The sequence below is a fragment of the Aotus nancymaae genome, unplaced genomic scaffold (assembly GCF_030222135.1).
Source record: "Aotus nancymaae isolate 86718 unplaced genomic scaffold, 86718_ANA_hifiasm-v0.15.2.pri h1tg000010l, whole genome shotgun sequence".
Classification (NCBI taxonomy): Eukaryota; Metazoa; Chordata; class Mammalia; order Primates; family Aotidae; genus Aotus; species Aotus nancymaae.
The window spans coordinates 33,328,644-33,351,693 of record NW_026988421.1 but is presented as its reverse complement, the minus strand read 5'-3'; the positions used below and the strand labels follow the sequence as shown (position 1 = coordinate 33,351,693).

At 51.8% G+C, this 23,050-nt stretch overlaps 1 protein-coding gene across 1 annotated transcript in view; it reads right to left on the bottom strand.

Moving 5' to 3' along the window:
- The window catches only part of SLIT1 (slit guidance ligand 1), a 192,587-nt gene extending 169,748 nt beyond the window's left edge, over positions 1-22,839 (bottom strand). Inside the window, exons 1-3 of the mRNA XM_012439394.3 lie at positions 22,628-22,839; positions 1,894-1,965; positions 466-537 (exon numbers count right to left, since the gene is read on the bottom strand). Of these exons, the coding sequence (XP_012294817.2) occupies positions 466-537; positions 1,894-1,965; positions 22,628-22,824 (341 nt within the window). The 5' untranslated portion in view covers positions 22,825-22,839. The remainder of the gene's footprint in view (positions 1-465; positions 538-1,893; positions 1,966-22,627) is intronic.
- Between the last annotated feature and the right edge of the window lie 211 nt (positions 22,840-23,050).

Genomic DNA, 23,050 nt, shown 5'->3' with positions numbered 1-23,050 from the left:
TGTGAATCAGAACAGGCCTCCGCCTTCCCATTTCTGTACTGTGGCCCTGTACACCTAAAACACAAATTCCCCAGGGCTTCCCTGATGGTTCCCCTTGGCACATTAGGACTTCCTTTAAGGACACACAGATCAATGGACAGCAGTTATGCCAGGATGAGATGACAGGAAGAAATTTCACTTCCTCTGTATCATGTAAACATTTAGCCATTATGTATGTTCAGGGAAAAATAACAGGGACAGTTGCATTGAGAACATGGGGTGGGGACCCATTCCAGGTTTCTTTGTGACCATGCCCTGTGACCACTTTCACAGCTGCAGCTGCTCCTGGCTCCATCACCTGATGGAGGCAGGCTGGCCATGGGGTCGCCTCCCCTGAGCGCCCCTCATCCCCAGCAGCAGCTTGGCCTGCCAGCTCCCTCTCATGCCAGCCCCCCGCCCTCCAGCCCGCACCCCACCAGGACTCACAGCCGCTCCAGCTCCTTCATGTCATCAAAAGCCCCGCGTTCCACCGCTCCAATCTGGTTCTCCATCAGCTGCCTGGGGAAGCAAAGAGACAAGGACAGCTACAGGGTGTGGGACAAAGGCTGCTGGAAGCAGTGGGCATGACAGAGGGGCAGAGACAAACTCTGCCAGGGCAGTGTTGGCAAGTGAGTGAGACAGGAGCCATGCCCAAGCCTCACACAGGCCCACGCCTGGCCAGAGCGGACACAATTTCCTCACACCTTTGCAAATTCCCCAACACGGCTCCTCAGGCTCTCAGCATCTTACCTCACCACAAAACGCACTTGCAGCCCCATAACCCTCCGAAGCTGCCTGCCAGGGCAGAAGGCCACGGGGCACCCAAGCACCAGGTCTCAGCTCCAATCAGGCTCCAGGGAGCCAGGCCCGGCACAGGCTGGCTTAAGCTGCTGGCACTCGTGCCCTGGCCTCTTGGGGCCCTGAAGGCATGTGTCCAAGGGACAGAGCAGGGGGACCAGCCAGTATCAGGGGGAGGGGAGCCTGTGCCAAGTGGGCAGAGCCCACACAGGCAGCAACACACTCTACAATTGGCAGATAACACCCTCTCTGCCTGCACCCCACCCTGCCTGGCCCCATCTGCTGAAGAAAAGAGTGGGGTACCCACGCCAATCAAACCACCTGGCTCTGTGGGACTCTGAGTCCCCTCGCCGCCAACGTGCCCTGAAACCCAGAGCATCCAGCTGGTGGGGCAGCATTTCTCACCAACAGATTGACTGTTGCATGATAACTTTTGAGATAGTCAAGTATGTTTGTCCCCCTGCATCTGTCCCTCTCCACCCGTGAGCAGGTGGCTTGTGTGCCCCTGCATGGGCCTCAGATGATGATGGGGGCAGGGCAGGGGGAACGCCACCAGGCACTTCTCTTTCTCTGCTTTGTTTCCAAAAGCCTGAAGTGTGAGAAGCTCCTGCTGGAGGCCTGGGGGCAGAGAGGAGGGGAATCCCAGGAGAGAGGATGGGCTTCCCGCAGCAGAGTCTGGGAGTCAGAAGGGACTCCCAGAGCCTGGGAAGGGCAGAGGCCGGGGGTTCTGGAGCAGATCCCTGCCCAGTGGCCCATCAGCTCTGACCTCAGAGACGATTGCTCATGAGGTCCCTGATCCTCCAGAAACCCTCAGAACTGCAGAGCTGGGAGTTCTGAAAGAATGTGGTCCTAGGACCCTTGCACTCTCCTGGAGCACAGAGTGAGGGACCTTATGATGAGTTCAGACTCGAGACTCAACATCGCCCCACCCGACACCCCTCAGGATGTCTTGCCAAGACTAACTCCACAGTGGAGTGGCCCAGCCAGCCCACCACCCTACCACCCACAGCCAGGGCCCTGTCCAGGACCGCCGTGGCATTCTTGGGGGTGGGATGGGAGGGAGCACCCCATACTCACAGCACCCGCAGCTGCTTGAGCCCCGCAAAGTCATTCTTGTGGATCCGAGTGATGTTGTTGCCATTGAGTTCCCTGGAGGAGGAAGGAAAGAAGGAAGCAGTGAGGTGACCCGGGGGGCCCCCAGGCCAGGGTCTCTGCTCCAGGCGCCCTCCCCGCCTGGCTCGCCAGCCATCTCATCAGTGGGGCTGGGGGCTTCTGTGAGTTGAGTCTGTGTCAAGGCCCAACAAGCTGGGCCCTCTTCCCAGCAGACATCCAACCAACTGGAGCCTTAGGTGCAGGACGCACCACTGGGAGTGCTATAGTTTCCAAAACTGTGGTTTCCGCCCTGACGCAGCTCAGTCTAGTTGGAGATGAGACATTCACCCAGGGAGGAATCTGGAAACTAGTCAAGGAGAGAGGCTATTCAGGCAGAATCCTCGCTGAACCTCAGTTTCCTTATCTATAAAATGGGGGCAACAACTGTGTCTACCTCATAGGGTTAGCAGAGGTATAAGCAGGTAAAGGGCATCGCCTGCACTTGCAAAAGGCCCCCATGGGGACACCAGTGTTATCATCTGGTGGCACTGGCTCCTGCGAGCTGTCCACATCTAAGCAGGAGAGAGTAGGGAGGGCAATGCAATTTTAAAGGACTGAGGAAGCGGTACGCAAGCTGAAACCCAAAAGACAGGGAAGAACTGCACATGACGACAGGGAGGGAGCTGACATGCCCCGAGGACCACGCTGCATCAGGCCTGGAGTAGCTGAGGGCCAAAGAGGACAGCAGACAGGCGGATAGTTGGGAGCTGTGGGAAGCAGGGATGGGAGAAGCCGGGCCCAGATCACAGAAGGCCAGAGAGTGCAAACAGAGGAGAAACCAGGGCAGGCGGAGGCTCTGGGTGAGGAGGATGGGGCACTGCTAGGAGGCCAGTCCTGCAGCAGTGAGCAGGAGGGGAGGGCAGGCCAGGAATCAAGCCCCCCTCCCCCACCATCATTGGGGTCCTGGGGCCAGACCAACCGCTCCTCCTCTCACCCATGCTGGGCTGCCTGGCCCCTCCTTCCTTCCAAGGCCACCTTGGACCCACCTGAAGAGCTGTCTGCCCAACCTAGCCTCACTCAGTCTCACCGAAGCAGGCCATTCCAGGAGTGAGGCTCTCCCCACCCCAGAGTCTCCTCACTGAGCCCCACACAGCAGAATCTCCCTGTCCTCACTCCAGCTGTCCTCTGTCGCATCTGTCTCCCTGGGGCAGCTCCCCGCTTGCCTCCTCCTCTTCCTCAACACTGTCACCAGTGTGCTTTGCAACAACCTAACTGGACCTACCCCAATACACACACATGCACAGGCACGCACATGGGCACATGCATGCTCATACATGCACACACACAAACACACACACACACACACACACACACACACACACGCCCCATGTTCACCTGCAGCCCAGTCTTCTCACTTAGCCAACTTTAGTCAAAAGTTCTGGGTATAGCCATGGGCTCAACCCAAGTCCCAGCTACTTTGAGAAACAAAGTTCCTGTCCTCCAGGTGTTTAGAAAATGCTTGGTCTGGGTGATGTGCTAGGGTTGCTTCCACTAAGAACAACAACACACGGATTCCTTTTCTGCATCGTCCAGGATCCAGGCATTACACACACCCTCACACAATGCGAGAAAGTGGTAAAACCATGTTCATCCTTCAGATGAAAGTGGCTCTAAGAGGCTAGGTGTCTTCCCGAGGTCACCTGCTGGTAATTGACAGAGCAGGGATCTGAACCCATGGCCATCTGACCCGCCAGCCCAGGCTTTTTCTACCAGGTCAGGCTGTCTCAACACTCAACACATCCTCTCGATGCCCTTCCCTTGGGCCTGGCTCCTGATCCTCAGAAGCAGCTGCAAAAACTCATTCCCTGCTCCTCATTGCTTTCATTACAGGATTTCTCAGAAGGGCCTGAGGCCTTTCCATGCTAACACAAGCCACTTGTGAGAGTCCCGGACTGAGCTGCCTCCCTGCTACAAGGACACCTTCTCCGAATGAGAAGGCTCTGCTCAATGTAAAGATCATTTTTCAATGAACTAAATATTATTTCCAGAAACAGCCGCTCTGAGCCCACTGTGTTGTACCCCAACCTGCTCCCTCTGCACCCTGGCCTTTCTTCAAACACTGAGAATGTCATCATGAAGCCCTTTAAAAGTGGTTCTCTTCCCAAGCAGGGCTGGTTTTCTTTGGGCTGAAATGTTTATCCCCAAACCTAAAACCACAAGGCATTTTTGGTTGTTGTTTTTCTATTATAAAAATATGTCGGCAATGATTATAAGAGCAACAATCTTAAACAACTTAACCAGATACTAGTAGAGCATTGCTTGGTTGAACTCAGCACATGTGCAAAACTGAATACCATGCGGCCATTTAAAGTGGTACAGTTCTATTTGTCTTGACAACGAAAATTGTGCATGACACAGAGTGTGGAAAAAGGTCACAAGACAACCCTTTTCTATAAACCTGCTTGATATGGTTTCACTGTGTACCCACTCAAATTTCATCTTGAACTGTAGCTCCCATGATCCCCATATGTCATGGGAGGGGCTTGGTGGGAGGTGACTGAATCATCTGGGCAGGTCTTTCCAGTGCTGTTCTCCTGAGAGTAAATGAGTCTCATGAGATCTGATGGTTTTATAGAGGGCAGTTCTTGGGCACTTCTCCTTGCTGCCGCCATGTGAAGAAGGATGTGTTTGTTTCCCCTTCTGTCATGATTGTAAGTTTCCTGAGACCTCCCCAGCCCTGTGGAACTGGGAGTCAATTAAACCTCTTTCCTTTATGAATTACCCAGTTTCGGGAATGTCTTTATTAGCAACGTGAGAACGGACTAACACACTGCTTATGTGGAAAAACATAAACACACACACGAATACATGTATACGAATGAACACAGAATGAGCTGGGGGCTTCGTGCCACATAGTAATGGCTGCTGTCACAGCTGAGTGGTAGGACTCAAGGTGACCTTAGTTTCTTTTTTATACTTTTATACTTTTCTGCAGTGTTTTTATCTTTTTAAAGACATCTATGTTTTTACAAACCAACATAATATCCAACATAAAATATCCATAATAGTCAACATATAAATAAAAATTATTGCATTTAAAAATGAGTACTATGCATATTACTGAATACATTTCAATTTTCCAAAAAAATAAAAAAAACAAAGTCATACATAATCCCATCACTAAGAAATAACTCCCGTTAATGTTCTGAAATATTTGCCCTCAAGCCTGTTTTTGTTGAATACAATTTTTTTTTTTTTTTTTTGAGACGGAGTTTCGCTCTTGTTACCCAGGCTGGAGTGCAATGGCGCGATCTCGGCTCACCACAACCTCCGCCTCCTGGGTTCAGGCAATTCTCCTGCCTCAGAATACAATTTTTATATAGTTAAGATAAGTCAACAAATGTTTATGGAACACTTACTATGTGCACAGCGTTTTTGCAAGGTTCTGAAGATAAGAGGATGAATGAAACATACATGTTACCCCTCCTTCTACAACCTCATACACTGTGTGTTCTCCACTTAAGATTCCGATTGGCCAGAAAGTGTCCCTTCATTTGGATATATCAAGTTACTGGACCACTCCCTCCCTGATTCCCTGTGACTGGAATCCCTGTGCTGTTCAGATATTGTCCAGTTATAAACAATATCTCATAAAGCTTGATGGGCATTTGGGAGGAATACATTCCTGCAAAAGGAATTACTTGGTCAAAGGTCATGAAAAATCTGATGAATTTTACGTATCATTCATCACTCATTCCTTTTCATGGCAACAAAAGCAACTGACTATGACAATTATTCCCATTTCACAGATGACAAAACTGAGGCAAAGACAAACACTGACTTATCTGAACAAGGCAGGACCCAAAATGGAACTCAAGAATCCCTGAGGATGGAAATCCCACTAAGGTGGGGCAGAGGTGGAAGGGACATTCTGATAGCACCCCACATTAGCACACCTCTCTTCTCACCCTTTTGTACCAGCCCCCATAGTGCAGGTGCAGGGGTACATTCCTTGGTCCCGCCCCTCCTCCTTACTTCCTATACCCCACTCCACCACCACACAAGACTAAAGATGAACTGGGGGGAAGAGACACTGGCACAGACAGCAAGGCAGGCACAGCCTCTTCCTTGAGGTCCTGCTTCCAGGCCAGAATGTCAAAAGAGGCCCAAGCCCACCCCAGCCTGCCACCGTCAGCCTTGCTCTCTAATGCAGAGCTTGATGCCTCCTCTCAGGAAAGAGCCCCTCACCCCAGCCCGAAGCCTGCGAACTCTCACTAAGCTCCCAGGTCCGAGGGCTGCTGCCTAAGGAGGCATTATTGCCACTTAGCCTGAGAAAGTGACCTCCACTGGGTAACGCACCCTCTCTCCCCTCAGGATCAAGTTCACAGCCAGCCACTTCTCCTGAGCAGAGGCTGCTAAAATAAGGCGAGGAGGACATTTTTCTGCCGCATCTGATTCCTCCAATAGGAGGTTCTCAGTGTTCCCATGGAGCCCCCTCCCCCAACAAGCTGCTAGCGGGAGACTGGGAGATGCTGCTGGGACCTTAAGACCAGGGCAGCCAGGGGAGTGGGGCCACTGGGGCAGGCCCCAGCCTCGAGTCTCAGGAAGATCCCAAGATCCAGAGCCCACCTGGGCCCCCTGCAGTTTTGCCACCAGAGCCCACATCTCTTCCTGGGCACCTACTGTGAGCAGGCTCCGGGCCTGATCCTAAGCATGCTTCATCTCGTTTCACCCTCATCTTGCAAACTATAAGGGGAGTCAAATGCTCTCCAACTTGCTAAGGAAGAAACTGAGGCACAGATGCGTGAAGCAACTTGCACAGTGCCCACACGGCTAATAAATGGTGGGGCCTGGATTAGCACCTGGCCCGTGTGATTCCACACTGTCTCCTACGTCACAAGTCCTCCTGTTGCTGGACTCTCCCTCTGTCCCCTCATCCCGTCCTCTTACCTCGAATGGCCATGCCTTGGACAGAGCTGAAGAGCATAACTTGGGGGCTTTGGAGAGGACATGCCTGCACTGGGGCTCTGTAATAAAATCATGTGCTGTGCCTACACAATAATATCGGGGGCTCCCCAGCCAGGCTGAGCTAACTGTTCTTAGTCTCCAAAAGTGTGGGCTCTGGAGCCAGACCATTCGGCTTCGAATTCTGGCTCCACCATTACACTGGCTGTGTGACCCTGGACACGTAAGTTAGTTTTTTCTATGCCTCAGTTTCCCCATTTATACAATGAGGAGGTGGCAGGACCCACCTCTTGGAGATGTGGTGAGGTTTGAATGTCTTGCTATTTCTAAAACACCAAGAATAATGCCTGGCACACAATTCGTGCTCTCTATAGCAGTATTACCTGCTGCGATTACCCTTACTACTGCCACTGTTGTGATTTCCCTCTAGGACCATGACTCTGCCAGGAGGTGGTGTCCCCAGGCTCAGCTCTGACTGGCAGGCCTAAGTTGAACTGGGAGGAGTCAGAGACTCACTTCCCCGCAGGCCCGAGGATGCCAAAGACCAGGGAAGACACCCTAAGACGATTCTCCCTCTTCCAAAAGTGATGAGTTTACACTCATCCTTCTCCCCAAGGAGGAAAAATGCTCCAGTGGCAAATGGCCCTGATTTCCCTCCGTTCCTGTGTGGTCCTGGCCTGAAAGGAAAACCTCAGTAGCAAATGATTTGGGAGAAAATCCTCCAAAGCAAAGTTACCAAGGAAAAAACAAAAACACACAAGGATTTCTTGAATCCTCTCAGGAAACAAGAATTTGATCCCCAGTCTCTGGGTGTTTGTGAGAAACCAAAAGAAACCCTGGGATTTCCTGGGGCTGCAGGAATACACTCCCCAGGCCCCTCTCGGCTGTTTTGGGGACTCCTGGCACTGCCTTCGCAATTTCTCAAGCTGGAGCTCCAGCCATCCCTGTTCCCTCAGGGACCAGAACGTTCCTTTCTCATCACAGCCCGCAGTGAATGGGGAGGCTCACCCTTCCTGCAGGGTCTCAAAAAAAAAAAAAAAAATCGCACATGCTGTCACTGAATAAGACAAGCCTACTCAGGAACTGTACACCCAGCTCTTTGCTTTGAAATCTTACCCCTGCAGCGCTGAAAGTCCGCAGAGTCAGATGGGGAGAATGGAGGAAAGAAAAATTTCCCTCCCAAGCCGCTGCCCAGACAGCGGTAAAGGGGCCCACAGAGGCCTAACACCCCAATCTGCAGGCTGGCCCTGGCTGCGTTTCCCCCATCCCACCAACCAGGGGCAACACCCACCCCAGGCCTCTATCCTCGAGCCTGAGCCCTGCAGCGCTGCCTCACAGGCTCCCTGCATTCACTTTGGCCCCCCTCCAATCTGCTCTCCAAGCCACCGCCAGAGTGGTCTTTTCAAGATGCAAATCTGATCATGTCACTCTCCACTTAAAGTCTTCAATGAATCTCCATTGCTCTTGGAATCAAGACAAAAATCTCCTTACTGGCCGGGCACAGTGGCTCACGCCTGTAATCTCAGCACTTTGGGAGGCTGAGGCAGGTGGGTTACCTGTGGTCAGGAGTTCAAGACCAGCCTAGCCAACATGGCAAAATCCCAACTAAAAATACAAAAATTAGCCGGGTGTGGTGGCAGGTGCCTGTAATCTCAGCTACTTGAGAGGCTAAGGCAGGAAAATCACTTGAACCCAGGAGGCGGAGGTTACAGTGAGCCGAGATTGAGCACTGCCCTCCAGCCTGGGCAACAGAGCAAAACTCCGCCCCAACAACAACAAAAATCTCCTTACCATGAACTACAAGCTCCCGAGTGGGCTGCCGCGTGCCCTTTCTGACTTGCTAATCCCTCTGCCTAGAATGCTTCTTCCTTCCTCTTCACCTACTAACTCCACTTGGCAAACCTTCCCATCACAGGCCCACAGAGCACCCCAACCCTCTCTTATGTAGCACAAATCAGAGCCAATTTATATTAGGTGTTTTTTGTTTTTTTTTTTTTTGAGACAGAGTCTTGCTCTGTCACCCAGGCTGGAGTGCAGTGGTACAATCTCGGCTCACTGCAACCTCCGCCTCCCGGATTCAAGCTATTCTCATGCCTCCATCTCCCAAATAGCTAGGATTACAGACACTCACTACTATGCCCAGCTAATTTTTTTTTTTTTTTGCATTTTTAGTAGAGGCAGGGTTTCACCATGGTGGCCAGGCTGGTCTCCAACTCCTGGTCTCAAGTGATCCACCTGCCTCAGCCTCCCAAAGTGCTGGGATTACAAGTGTCAGCCACCTCACCCAGCCAGAGCCAATTTATATTGATTTAGGGGATTCCCTGACTGATGTCCCAGCCTCTACATGAGACTGGAAGCTCCCTGGGGACACAGGCTGTGTTTTTCTCATTATTGCATCTCCAGGGTGCAACACAGAACATGGCACATGATAGATGTTTCAGTAAGTGTTTCTTGAATGCAGGAAAGAATTTGCATTAAAACTGACATTTTAAATCGCATCAGTTGAGTGGGTTTTCCATGTTTGTTTCCCTACTCCAAAAATAAAAACACATATGTTAAGAAATGCTCTCCTCAGCCAGGCGTGGTGGCTCACTCCTATATCCCCAGTGCTTTGGGAGGCCAAGAGAGGAGAATTGCTTGAGACCATCTTGGGCAACATTGCAAGACCTCATCTCTACAAAGAAAATTTTATTTTAATTAGCCAGTCATGGTAATATCAGCTACTTGGGAGGCTGAGGTGGGAGGATCACTTGAGCCCAGGAGGTTGAGGCTGCAATGAGCTATGATTGCACCACTGTACTACAGCCTGGGCAAGACACTGTTGAAAGAAAAAGAAAAAAAGAAAGAAAGAGAGAAAGAAAGGAGGGAGGGAAGGGGAGAGAGAGAAATGAAGGAAGAGAGAGAGAGAGGAAAAGAAGAGAGAGAGAGGAAAATAAACATTCTCCCCAAATGGACTTCACCCTGAAAAAGCTCCACATGCAGAGGATGCTGCCTTGTCACCAACAACCTCATCTCTTCCAGGTCCTTCCATTCTCATAAGTGAGCCCAATACGCGCAAGGAAATAGCACCTTAGGGTCCAAGCTGCTAAGTGAGACAGTTGGGTGACTCCAGACACCCTCAGCAGGAAAGAGGAAAGGACAGGTGTCTTCCTCCTGCTCAGGGGCGGTCTCAGGCTTCAGGAGCACCAGGGTAGCCAGTGGAATGGGGCAGGTGCCTTCCACAGGGCAGCACTGGCCTGGTTGCTGCTTATATATAAGCTCCACGTACTTCTCACAACATCCCTTGGAAGTGGGCATCTTTGACATCACCTTACAGGTAAGGAAATGGACCCTACAGGTTGAGTGGCAGAGCTGGGAAGCCAATCCAAGTGGCTCGGTGTTTGGGCCAAATAACTCAGGCCTCGGATACACAGACCTGGGCTGGAATCCAGCTCTATCCTTCTATTTAAAAAAAAAAAAAAAAACATAGGATCTCACTCTGTTGCCTGGGCTAGAGTGCAGGGGCATGATCACAGCTCACTGCAGCCTTGACCTCCCAGGCTCAAGTGGGGGTGACGAGGATCTGAGCAAAGCCGGAGTTGGCCTCAAGCAGCCATGAGGCAGGAGAGCCTGAGGGCCCAGCAGGCATAGCCCAGAGTTTCAAGGATGTGAGGTTATGGGGAAGAGGGGGTCACAAAGGGATCCCTGAGAGCACCTGTAAGCCTTGGGCAGGTATCGGGGGACTCTGAAGTCCTGGAGACCTGAGCGTAGAAGGGCAGAGTGGGCACAGAATCTGACCCCAAGGAACAGGAAGCTGTGGCTCCGGAAGCGTGGAGGCCTCTGGCCAGCCTGCCTTGGCCCATAGGGTAGAAGAATAATTATTCCTCAGCCCTTTAATAGGAATTGCCAGCCCCTCAGCCCTAGGGCTTCCACTCTGCTCCTCCATTCCCTTCAATGTCAGTGCTTCCTTCTGGCCTGGAGCAGCCTGGAGCTCAGCAAGCAGCCCTCTTTCCCTGCCCCTAGCACACGTACCAGGCTCCCAGTCAAACACCCCTCCTCTAAACCAGCTTCCCCAGGTGCCGGCCTATTCCCTCCTCCAGAGCTCCGATTGTCATTCGGAGCTGCAGTCAATAGGAGGTCCTTTGTCCAAGGCCAGCCTCCCAGCTACCTGTGAGGGGAGAGGCCACAGCTGGTTTGCTCACTGCTGTATCCCCGGCACCTGCCACCTGCGACCATGCCTGGTACATAATAGGTGCTCACTGAATACAGGCTGCCAGAGCAACCCTGCCCACTGACCCTGGGGGCTGCTGGCACACCATGGTCGAGGCCTTGCATGCACTCCCGTCATCCACCTGGGCCTTCCCCACATCTTCAGGCCTCCGTCGGTGAGGAGCCAGGGCTCCAAGCATCCCAGTTCTCCAACGCATCAGACTGAGCCACAGCCAGACACTAACTCCAGCCTGGGATCACCCGCTGACATGTGACCAGTGGGGAAGCCCCAAGGAGGAGGAAGCAGGGACCCCACACCAGGGCCCATTTGCTACCAATCCACTCCACCCATGCGCCTGGGCTCCTGGGGTCCCATCTTGTTTCCTTGGCTGGAGAAATAGTCGCTACACTAGTATCCCAACAAGCCAGCTCATTTAAACCTCACAGTAGTATCTGGCTCAAAGGCTCCTTGTCAGTCTTGACTGACAGATGAGGGCATGAGGCCTAAAGAATTTCAATGCGCTGTTCCAGGTCACCCAGCTGGTCGAGGAGCAGGACTTGAGCTCTTGCATGTCTGACCCCAGGGCCTAGCTCTTTTTTAAAAAAATTTTTAATTGTTAATTGTGGTAAAATATATATATATAATACATACCATCTTAATCATTTTTAAGTGTGTAGTTCTGTAGTGTACCATACTACTTTAAAATGTATATATTCAGATTGTTGTGCAAAGCAATCTCCAGAACTTTTTCACCTGCAAACTGCAACTCTATACTATGGAGTTCCCCCATTCTCCACCAGTCCCTGGCAACTGCCCTTCATCTGTGGGTAGAGACGTGGCTTGCTTCCACGTTTTAGCTATTGTAAATAACGCATGGGTGTACACATACCCCTTTGAGACCCTGCGTTCAGTTATTTTGGGTATTTACTTGGACATGAAGTTGCTGGGTCATATGGTGATTCAACTGTTAATTTTTGAGGAACTGCCACACTGCTCTCCACAGCAGCTGCACCGTTTCACATTCGCACCAGCAGTGCACACATCTTCGTCAACACTTGTTATTTTCTGTTTTTTGATAGCAGCAATCCTAGTGGGTGTGAGATAGTCGAGGCCCAGCTCTTAATCCCAACTCCGTGGTACATTCTGTCCTGAGGCCCAAAGGGCACCCCAGTCCCTTCACTTCTGAGGCCCCACCTTGCTCTTGCCAATCCCCTTCCCAGATCTGGGGCCCACCCCAAAACCACAGCCCTGCAGCCAGGGCCCCCCTGACAGCCCCTAGGCCTCCATGCTCTCTAACCACGCAGGCCCCTGGGAGGCCACCCACCCACCAACTCCCTGCCGCTGACCTCTGCCTGCACCACCACCTCCCTGAATGTGCCCAACTCTGCTCACCACTCTCCACTCCCACACCAGACACCTCCCTCCCTATACCAGCCTGCAACTGGGTCCACCCAGCAAACACGTGCAGGCAGGAATCGATCACTCCCAATTTGCCTTTACAGCCCCAGTGCTAAGCACTGGCAGGTGTTTTGTAGATACTGAATGAGTGTCTGGCAAATAATGAATGAATGAGTGAATAAAGTCAGGCCTCATTAAAACTAGAGAGCAGAAGTCAAATTTAAAAACTAAACACAGGCACATCTCAGAGCCTTGAGACTCAGGGAATCTCAGCTTACCATTTACCAGTCAGCTGTTCAACCCTAGGCACATGGCTCCACCTCTCTGAACCTTCTCCTCATCTGCAAAGCAGAGGAGAGTAATACCTTCCCCCGCACTGGAGTGTGATGAGGAGTAAAAGAGGGAACTCAGGTAAAGCAGCTCATTGGAGGCTGGCGAGAAGGAGGGGCTCTAAGCCATGAACACGCCACCATCAAAACTCCCTCTCACCTCTCTCTGCCTCTGCCCTTCTCTGACCCATTGCCAGCCCTCCCCATTCCCGCATTCCCCAAAGCCCCTGGCTCTCTCCTGTCCTCTCAAAGAGACTCCAGTCCACCTGCCTCTATGCTGTAAGCAACTCTCTCCTGAGCCTGTTCCCCGTCAGAGCTCCCGTGCCTGTCCTCTCCTCTGCAAACTTCCTCACCACCTACTTGCTGCCAGCCATCTGCCTCCTGCCTTCAGCTTCTCCCAGGAAACTGCTCTGCCCACTTTACCAGCGACCCCTGATCTTGTGTTCCAGAAGCTTTCCTTGGACCTCGTCCTCAGACAGACTGAATGCTCTCCACACTGCTAACCCTCCTCCTCTTCACCAAACTCCTTCTTTGGCCTTTGCAATAACTACTCAGCCCAGGTTCAAATCCACAAACGTGTAGCCAGTGCTCCCCCATGTCAAACACGGGACAGAAGCTCCTCCCACCTCTCCGCCAACTCCTCCTTCCACGCATTCCCTTCCTCCTGCCCTCTGATGTGGGTGGGAGCTAAAGTGTGTGAGTCCTTGAAGGATGTGCTTTCTTCTCCAGGAAACCCCAGTACCAAGCAGTGTTTCTTAAACTGTGTCCTGGGCACTCCGGAATCCAAATCACTGGAATTGCCTTGCCAAAGATCTACAGAACCAGCACCTCTAGGATGGGCTGGGAATCTGCATTTTGTGCCAGCCTCCCAGGAGATCTTTATTCCCACCGAAGTTTCTGTTCCACTGCCCTCATGGGTTGAAGCGCTTCCCTGGAGCCTCCCCCCTCCCCACCCCATCTCTCCAGCCTGAACATGCTCCAGAGTAACCTTCCCCATCATGACCTCTGGGGCCATCTTTTTCACATACACTTTTAATGGCAATTCAAAGAAAACAGGTGAAAGCCAAATTCACAGCTTCTTCTCCAGGATCAGTTGCCCTTTCCAGCTTTATTCCAGTCTCAAGATCACTCTCACAGGCTCTCGAGCCTCAGAGTCTGCCATGCCCGTCACACTTACTCTCTCTGCCTTGGTCCGGGCCCCACTTCCTCTCATATCTTGGCCTCTGCAATTGCTTTGAACTTGGCCAGGCACGGTGGCTCATGCCTGTAATCCCAGCACTTTGGGAGACCAAGGCAGGTGGATCAACTGAGATCAGGAGTTCGAGACCAGCCTGGCTAACATGGTGAAACTCCATTTCTACTAAAAATACAAAACATTAGCCAGATGTGGTGGTACAAGCCTGAAATCCCAGCTACCCGGGAGGCTGAGGCAGGAGAACCCAGAAGGTGGAGGTTATAGTGAGCCAAGATTGCGCCATTGCACTCTAGCTTGGGCAACAGGAGCAAAACTGTCTCAAAAAAAAAAATAGCTTTGAAGTCTATGACTGTAGAAGATTCCTAGTGGCTGAAAGTAGCACAAATGTATTATCTTTCCATTCTGGAAGTCCGAAGTCCAAAATCAGCCTCACCATGTTAAAGTTAAGGTGGCGGCAAGACATTAACAGCAGATCGGATAAAGAAAATGTAGTACATATACACCACAGAATACTATGAAGCCATAAAAAAGAAGGAAATCAGGCTGGGTGCAGTGCTTGTAATCCCATAGCATGCTTGTAATCCCAGCACTTTGGGAGGCCGAGGCAGGTGGATCACCTGAGGTCAGGAGTGTGAGACCAGCCTGGCCAACATGGTAAAACCTCATCTCTACTAAAAATATAAAAATTAGCCAGGCGTGGTGGCAGGTGCCTATAATCCCAGCTACTCGGGAGGCTGAGGCAGGAGAATTGCTTGAACCCAGGAGGCAGAAGCTGCAGTGAGCCAAGATCATGCCACGGCAGTCCAGCCTGGGCAACAGAGCAAAAACTGTCTCAAAAAAAAAAAAAAAGAGAGAGAGAGAAAAACAGATGAGGGAGAAGGGAATAGAAAGCCAACTAATAGAGAATAAATGATGGAGTTACAAAATCATCAATGAATGCTAAAACCAGGGGGACGAAAGCTTGATGAAAAACAGGATATGTACCTAGCTTCAAACAATCCCCCAACAAATTACCTGTTAATACCAAAGAGGAAAACAATGACCTCTCAGCAGAGGAGCCTGGCAGACGTCAACTTACCAAGTGATTACAGACAGAATCACCACTACTGGGACAAACTGACATCACGTGCCTCCTGACATGCTGCACCAGGAAGGACACGGAGTCATTATTTGGCATTTCTGGCAAAAATGCATAACCTGAATCTAACAGTGAGGAAAGATCAGATGAAGCCAAACTGAGCAGCATTCTGCAAAGTAACCGGCCTGCATACATCAAGAACGTCAAGGTCAAGAAAAACAAAGAAAGGCTAAGCAACTCTTCCAAATCCAGGAAGACTAAAGAGCCGACCATTAAATGCCATGTGTGATCCTGGCAGGATTGTAGACGTGCGAGAAAACAGCCAGAAAGACATTATCGGGGCAATTGATGAAAACTGAATGTGAATTCTGGAGTCGAGAGCAGTTTTGCACTGATGTTTAATTTTCTGATGTTGGTAGCCTTATTGTTCTTAGAAAACCCTCACCAAGTATTTAAAGGAAAAAAGTTACAATGTCTCCAAGCTATTCTTAAATGCTTCAGAAAAAAATTACCTTTGTGTGTGATTATGACAAAGCAAATTGAATTGTGATGTTTGCACAAGTCCTTAAGTTTATTTTAAAAATCACTGAATTGTTTTTTTAAATTTAATAAAAAGTTTTATACACCCCCCTCTGGGTGGTATATATACTCCCCTCTGGGGGGTCCCGTTTCCCTGCCCCATGGCCTGGTGCCCACCCATTACTTTAATCTCCTCTGCCAGAACTCACCAACACAAATCTTCCCCCGTCAGGGGGTTCTGCTTCTCACTCTCCTTCCCAAACAGATGGCACACCTTCTAAATGCTCCCAAACTCCTTTACCCTTGCTTCACCTCGCTACTTACTGAAGTCTCGCCCAGGCTTCAAGACCCGGTTCAAACCCTACCTCCCCAACACAGCAACAATCCAATCCCTCCTTCCCATCTCACTCCCATCTAGAGACTCTCATCAGCCTCATCTCCACACCAATGGGGCACTGACTATGTGTCAGGCATTACTCTGTTCTAACGATTCATCATTATTCTTGCTGCCTTCAACCAGCTTTCCCTAGCATTAACCTCTTTCATAACCATGGACAGTTATCAAAACTAAGGAATTATCTGAGCCTGGTGGTGCATGCCTGTAGTTCTAGTTACTTGGGAGGCTCAGTGGGAGGATCACTTGAGCCCCAGAATTTGAGACCAGTCTGGGGAACATAGTGAGACCCCATCTCAAAAAAATCATCTTGGCCAGGCGCGGTGGCTCATGCCTGTAATTCCAGCACTTTGGGAGGCCGAGGCGGGCAGATTACCCGAGGTCAGGAGTTCGAGACCAGCCTGGCCAAGATTGTGAAACCTCCCTCTCTGCTAAAAATACAAAAAATTAGCCGGGTGTGGTAGCAGGCACCTGTAATCTCCCCTCCCTTGGGGGTGGAGGTTGCAGTGAGCTGAGATCGTACACTGTACTTCAGCCTGGGCAACAAGAGTGAAACTCTGACAAAAAAAAAAAAATCATCTCATCTGAACTTCACAGCCCTATGAAGCAAATGCTGCCACTGGTGCCATTTTACAGATGAGGAAACTGAGTCACTAGTGAGTAGTCTAAGATCTCTCAGGTGGTAGGTGATGAAGCCAGGGTTCAAACTGGGCCATTCTCGTACGGAAGCCTGAGCTGGTAGCCACTGTGTTCCTCGTCCCTACAGACATCCTTACATATTTGTTCTTTCTCCCCCACCAGGCCGCAAGCTCTCAGACCTCTCTCAACGACACTAGGCCCCCTGCAGGTGCCCAACAGCTGTCTATCCGCCACAGGCTGGCTTCCAGAAAGGAGAGGAGGGGGTCATGAGCTCCGTCAAAAAGAGGAGCCAATTCTCCACCCGCCCCCCAGCACAGCCCAACTTCCTGGCTACTGCCCAAGGCCCGGCCGTCATCTGCTCTGGGTAATAAGTATTTGTATGGCGATAATTACAGCATTTGGGAAGAAAATCCCATTAAGCAAGAGCCCCGCCGAGCTGCTAATGCCGGCACAGAACTGGAGGCAGCAACTCCGCCAAGCACCCGTCTGCTCCCAATAAAGCAGGAGCCACCCAGCCCCAAAAGAGCACGGCCGCCCCTGCTGGCAGCCTCGGGCAGCCAGGGCCACTGCCAGCCAACCCCACCCCAGAAGGGGCACCTTGGAAGGTCAGCCCCTCACCTTGTGCTCCAGGGTCCCCAGCGGCTGCCTGATGGGGAAGAGGAGGGCCACCCTGGGATCCAGCCTTGAGTGACACCCAAATTTCCTTCACATCCTTGCAATTCTGTCACCTTAATAACAATAATACTACCATTTATTGAGCACTCGCTGTCTGCCAGGCCCTGCGCAAAGCACTTCTGCGAGCATTACTGCATTTAATCCTCATGACCACCCTTTGAAGCAGGCCCTATCATCATCCCCACTTTATGAGAAAAGAAATGGGGGTTCTGAGAAGTCGCCCTTTCCTCCAGAGCAGTTTTCCCAGCTTGCAGTTATGTGCTTATTCTTGTATTATGTCATTCATCTCTATCTCCCCAGCTGGACTAAAACTCGGGTTTCTGTTTCTGTCCAGCACTATTCACCCGGCACAATGCAGACGTTCAATAGATAGCTATCTGTTGAATGAGGAAATTAAACCCCATCACTTGCCCAAGGCCCTCCCCAGCTGCTGAGTGGCAGAGTCGGGTTAAAAACCTAGAGAGTCTGGCTTCACAACCATGCCATCATGACTACCCGCCCTGCATGCAGTCCCCACTCTGTCTCCAGATCCCAAGGGAAAGGGGCAGAGATGCCCAGGGAAGGTAAATGAGTGCTCTCAACAGACAGACTGCAAGAGTCTCCGGCAGCATGCCCCAACGCTCAAATCCTTACCTCCCGAGCTCTCTTCTGCGCCACCTGAAACCTCGAGCCTGGGGCTTGAGCTTCCCAAATAATAACAATAATAATCTAATGATTGAATCACAAAGCATTTCACAACCATAGCATGAGTGAATCTTGCAAAGGCCCTTTGAGATAGTAGGTGTTATCATCCCCAGAGGCTGAGGCAAGGGTGAACACCAGCCATGCAACAAGTAAGGCTCGCTGCCTCCCGTGCTCCTACCAACCTGCACAGCTGTTGTCATCCCCTTTTACAGATGGGGAAACTGAGTCTTGGAGCAAGGAGAGGCACAGCACGAGGGTCCTAACACCAGTCATCCAGAGCCCAGCCCTAAGCCAGGGCGCCGGCCACCACACCAAAGCCTAAGCAAACCGGAGACTCTTGCCCTGCCAGGAAGTACCTCCCCTGCACAGCGCAGGTCTCTACTGCAAGGAGACCACGGTGGCCTGCTCAGATCTGACCAGGCCTGATAGCAGATGTGTCTGCAGTGGCCCCTGACCTCATTTACCAAGGTCAGCATCCAATTATTATTTGACATTCCAAACAGGCTCCCCAGAGCATCAGCCTGAGCTGCCCTGGGCAGCCTTCCTTATGTGTGACCACCCAGCCCTGTTCAACGGGACCTCCAGCTCAGCAAGCTGAGCCCAGAGCACACCTCCCAGGCCTCTGCAGCAGGCATGGAGATAGGGCAGGTTGGAAGGACTGGCAAGGAGGGAAGAGCACATAATGAGGACGGCAAGGTTGGGCACGATGGCTCATGCCTGTAATCCCAGCACTTTGGAAGGCTGAGGTGGGAGGATTGCTTGAGCCCAGAAGTTTGAGACCAGCCTGGCAACATAGTGAGATCCCCATCTCTACAAAAAAGCAAAAAAAAAAAGAATATTACAAGAGAGCAGGCCCCATGACCTGACAAGCAGGAGAATGTGCTGGGTCTGAAGGCAAAGGGAAAACAGTAGCCCTTCCCAGAGGCCCTGCCTGCCTCCCTTCACACTCAGGCAACCTCTGTTCTCTGCACCCGCAAGGGGAATCTGCCACAGGTGCAAGCCTCGCACCTGGGCGATGTCTACACATACTGCACTCTCCTGTCACACTCTCCTGGACACTCTAGTTACAAGATTTTTTTAATTAAAAATCAAGTCCAACTGAAAGTCAAGGTCATTGTGGAAGAAAAAAAAATAACTTACTGGTGACCATGGCTGGGTCCTTCTGAGCCTGGGCAGTACAAAGAGTCGAAGCTTCCCAGCCTCCCCCGCTGCCTCATCCATCCCTGGCTCTGGATTTTAATTGTTTATTACAGTGAATTATTTAGCATCCCTTCCCCGCCCAGCCCACAGCCCCTCTGACTGAACCAATTTCCTCAGCAGTTCTGGGGCCTACTCAATCTCTTCCCAGAAGACCCCGCAGCAATGACAATTTCTTTCCATTTGCGGGGACAGGTCGGGACCCAGAGTTATAGAATATATGATCATAAAGTTACCTGGTCTCACAGGCTGCTGCAGGAACTGCCCGAAGTACAAAAGGCGAATGCACAGCTGCAGTCCATAAAAATTTCACAGCCTTAGAAGAAGCCACTGTTTCAGGCTCTGATACTGCGCGACACTCATATTGATTAGAGAGAGCATTTGCCACAGTTATTTTGAGTCTGCCTGGTCTCTCACCAAGGCCTCTTTCAAGATGTTCTTTTCCTCTTCGAGCAGCTCCTTCACGGGCTGCCTGGAGAACAGGCGGGCTCCCTGTGCTTTCCCAGTCCAGGAAGCTTTAGCCACATGGCAGAGATCAGACCTGCTCCACTTCCACAGGATAACTCACCCCTGGAATTTTCTAGAGGAAAAGTCCACATATGGAAAGGCTTCCTGAGCCTTCCCAACCTCTCTTTCCAGCCTCAAGTCCTATCCCACCCACTGGCCACTGGCCACAGCATGTTTCAGCCCCAGGGACAAGCTAGTCCATCTGCCCATATCGGGCCAGGCACGCTCACGCCTGCAGGCATTTGCCCTATACTCACGCCTGTAGGCTTTTGCCCTATGCTCACACCTGCAGGCTTTTGCCCTATGCTCACACCTGCAGGCTTTTGCCCTATACTCACACCTGCAGGCTTTTGCCCTATGCTCACACCTGCAGGCTTTTGCCGTATACTCACACCTGCAGGCTTTTGGCTCATGCTCAAGTCCGTAATCCCAGCACTTTGGGAAGCTGAGGTGGGAGGATTGCTTGAGCCCAGAAGTTTAAGACCAGCCTAGGCAACATAGCCAGATCCTCATCTCTACAAAACAGGGAAAAAAAAAAAGAGGCCCACAAGAGAGCATGCCTCATGACCTGACAAGCAGCAGAATGTGCTGGGCCTGGAGCCCAGCTGTTCCCTCTGCCTAGATTGCCTCCTTTCTCTGTTTGGCAAAATCCAAACCAACCTTGATAAAGTGGCCCATCCTCTGAGAAACGCCTTCACCTGGAAAAGGGCTTCTCATCCCTGTGTTCCCACAGCCCATTCCCCAAGGCTGCCTGGCCCTCCCTCTCCTGAGAGCTCAGTTAGAGGTCCTCTGCCCAGTCCTCTAGACCATGTGTCCCTTGAGGACAGGGGTGGACTCACTCCCTCAGCACCCAGGGCAGTTCTTGGCTCCAGAAACATTTGCTGAATTAAAATAATGAGATTCCCCTCCCTATCCCTTCAAAATAATGGCTTTCCTTGGTGCCACTCATTTAGCCAACATCAGAAGGTACCAGTCACTTCCCACACATGCTCTTCCATCCTCACAAGAACCAGAGACCTTATGTAGCCTCAGCCCCATTTTCCTGATGGAAAACAACTAAGGTTCAGAGAAGTTAAGAAACTTGCCCAAAGTCACACAGCGAATAGGTGACAGAGCTGGGAAACCCAGGTAGTATAACTCCCGGAACACCAATTCTTTCATCTGTACTAGGAAATTTCACTTTCATCTCACTCTGATCACAAAAGAGCTAAAGAGTTCATGAAGTCTTAAACACTAAAGGTGGTGAGAGAGTAAGGATGAAGGAGATGATTTTAAGATTCAAGATTCAAAAGCAAAGAAGAGGGGCTAATTTGTGTGTCTTAAATCTAGACTACAGTCAGGGTAGCAGCTGCAGGAGAAACTCCAGTGGGCAAGTGGGGAGCAGGGAGCAGGTACGGAGGGGACAGGCATGAAGGGAGACCAGGCCACCATAGGGGTCCTCTGGACAGATTTCTGACCCTCAGTTCCTCTCTGGTTCCACATAGGATAATGCACAGGCTGCCCATGGAAACTCAGTGTGGTACCACCTCTCCCCAGCCCTAAAACACACAGGCATTCACACACACACACACACACACACACACACACACACACACTTCCCATCTAGATTGCAAATTCTCTGAAACCTCCACAGGAATTTTTCAGATGCAGCCAAGAAGAGTCTGGGGCAAATGTGTGCTAATTTCTGGCCTTGGTACAGAGTCTGATTCAGAAGACAGTACTCCTCAGGGTCAATTTTCTGTCTCTGACCAGCTGGTAGCCATGAAAATGTGCACACCTTTCCTGAGAGCCACTGCAGTCACCGAGGAGTGTGGGAAGGAGGAGTAGGTAGGTTTCAAAGGTGCCAGCAGCCTTCTCCAAAGCCCTGTTCAAAAATCTCCTGGTGCAGTCACCTCTTCGAGCAGTACAAAGGCCCCGCATGTGACCAAAAGCTACACACACACACAGCCCATTACGGGGACTCTCGTGGCCTCATCCTATTAAGGTGGCCCCTTAATACTAGGAATTCACACAAACACATTCTGCAGGGGAATCGCAGAAAACAAAGTATAAAGGTCTGTAAACACACACATATACACACACACACATTCTACTAGCTCAGTGAGTCTAGAAAAGGGTCAAGTTTCCTCAAGAATTCAAAAGTGAGAGAGAACAGGGGAAGAGAAATGCTGTTTTTTTATGACTTGCCATGGTCAATGTCTTTAACCTTGGGCCCCCTTCTCGAAGCTTCTGACCTCTTGACATTATGCACCGGGTTCTCCATCCAAGACACACCTACCCCTCCTCGGGTGCTGAATGTTACACACCCCAAGCCCATACCCAAAGCCCTCAGGTCCCATTGTCTGCCTGGGTTGGGGATGGCTGGCTGTGGAGGAGGCGGTGAAGTGGGGACCAATGCGTGGCACCTGCGGGGAAGAATTCTCGAGGCTCTGGGGGAAACAATGGAGAAGAAGGAGCAGACCAGAAACTTCGCCTCCATCCCACCCTGCTGCCCATCCTCAGGAGCAAGCTCTCGGAGCAGGAATCCGAGCAGCTGGCTCTGAATGCAGCTGTAGCCCCATGTGCCCAAAAGAAGACACTATGCCTGGTGAGTGTGGGAAGCGTCCCTCCTGGGTGCCAGGAAGGCTTTCTGGCAGCAGTTCGTAGGCACCCTGGAGGAATACAGTGCTGGCGCAGTGGGGAGGGCCTGCGGGTGCGAAGTGCAGGGTGCAGGTGTGAGGACCGGAGCTGACAAACCCGCCGAGGGCCCTTTGAATCCCAGGGAAAGGGAAACCACGGCGCTCCTGGTTCCTGGCTCGGAAAAGACCCTGGCAGGCACTGACCCGCCTGTGAGCTGCGGAGCCCGGGCAGGCTCCAATGGTCCTACCGCCACCCGCAAGCCCGGAATTGTGTCTGGGTGGGAGGGCAACTTCGGAGCTCCCTGCGAGCCAGGGGCGGGGGCCATACTCACAGGCGCTCGGTGTTCCGCGGGATGTTCTTGGGGATGGCCTGCAGCCCCGTGCCGTGGCAGTCCACCGTGGTGCCCGTGCAGGTGCAGAGGGCGGGGCACGCCGAGGCACCCAGGCGCCAAGCGGCTGCCCACAGCAGCATCCAGAGCTCCGGCCGGACCCGCCCCGCCGAGGACCCCCACCCGGGCGTCAGCGCCATGGTGCCCTCACCGCGTCCCGCTCGTGAGCCAGACGGCGGCAGCCGCTGACCATCCCCGTCCGGGGCCGCCTCCAGGTGCAGTCCTGGGGCAGAGCCACCCAAGAGCCCGCGGGCTGGGAGGCACCTTGCTCCTCCAAGCGACGGCGCCTGTGCGCTGACTGAGGGAGGGCGCCTTGGGCGGAGGGCTCTCGGCTCCTCTGCTGTTTCGCCGCCTGCGTCTCCCTCT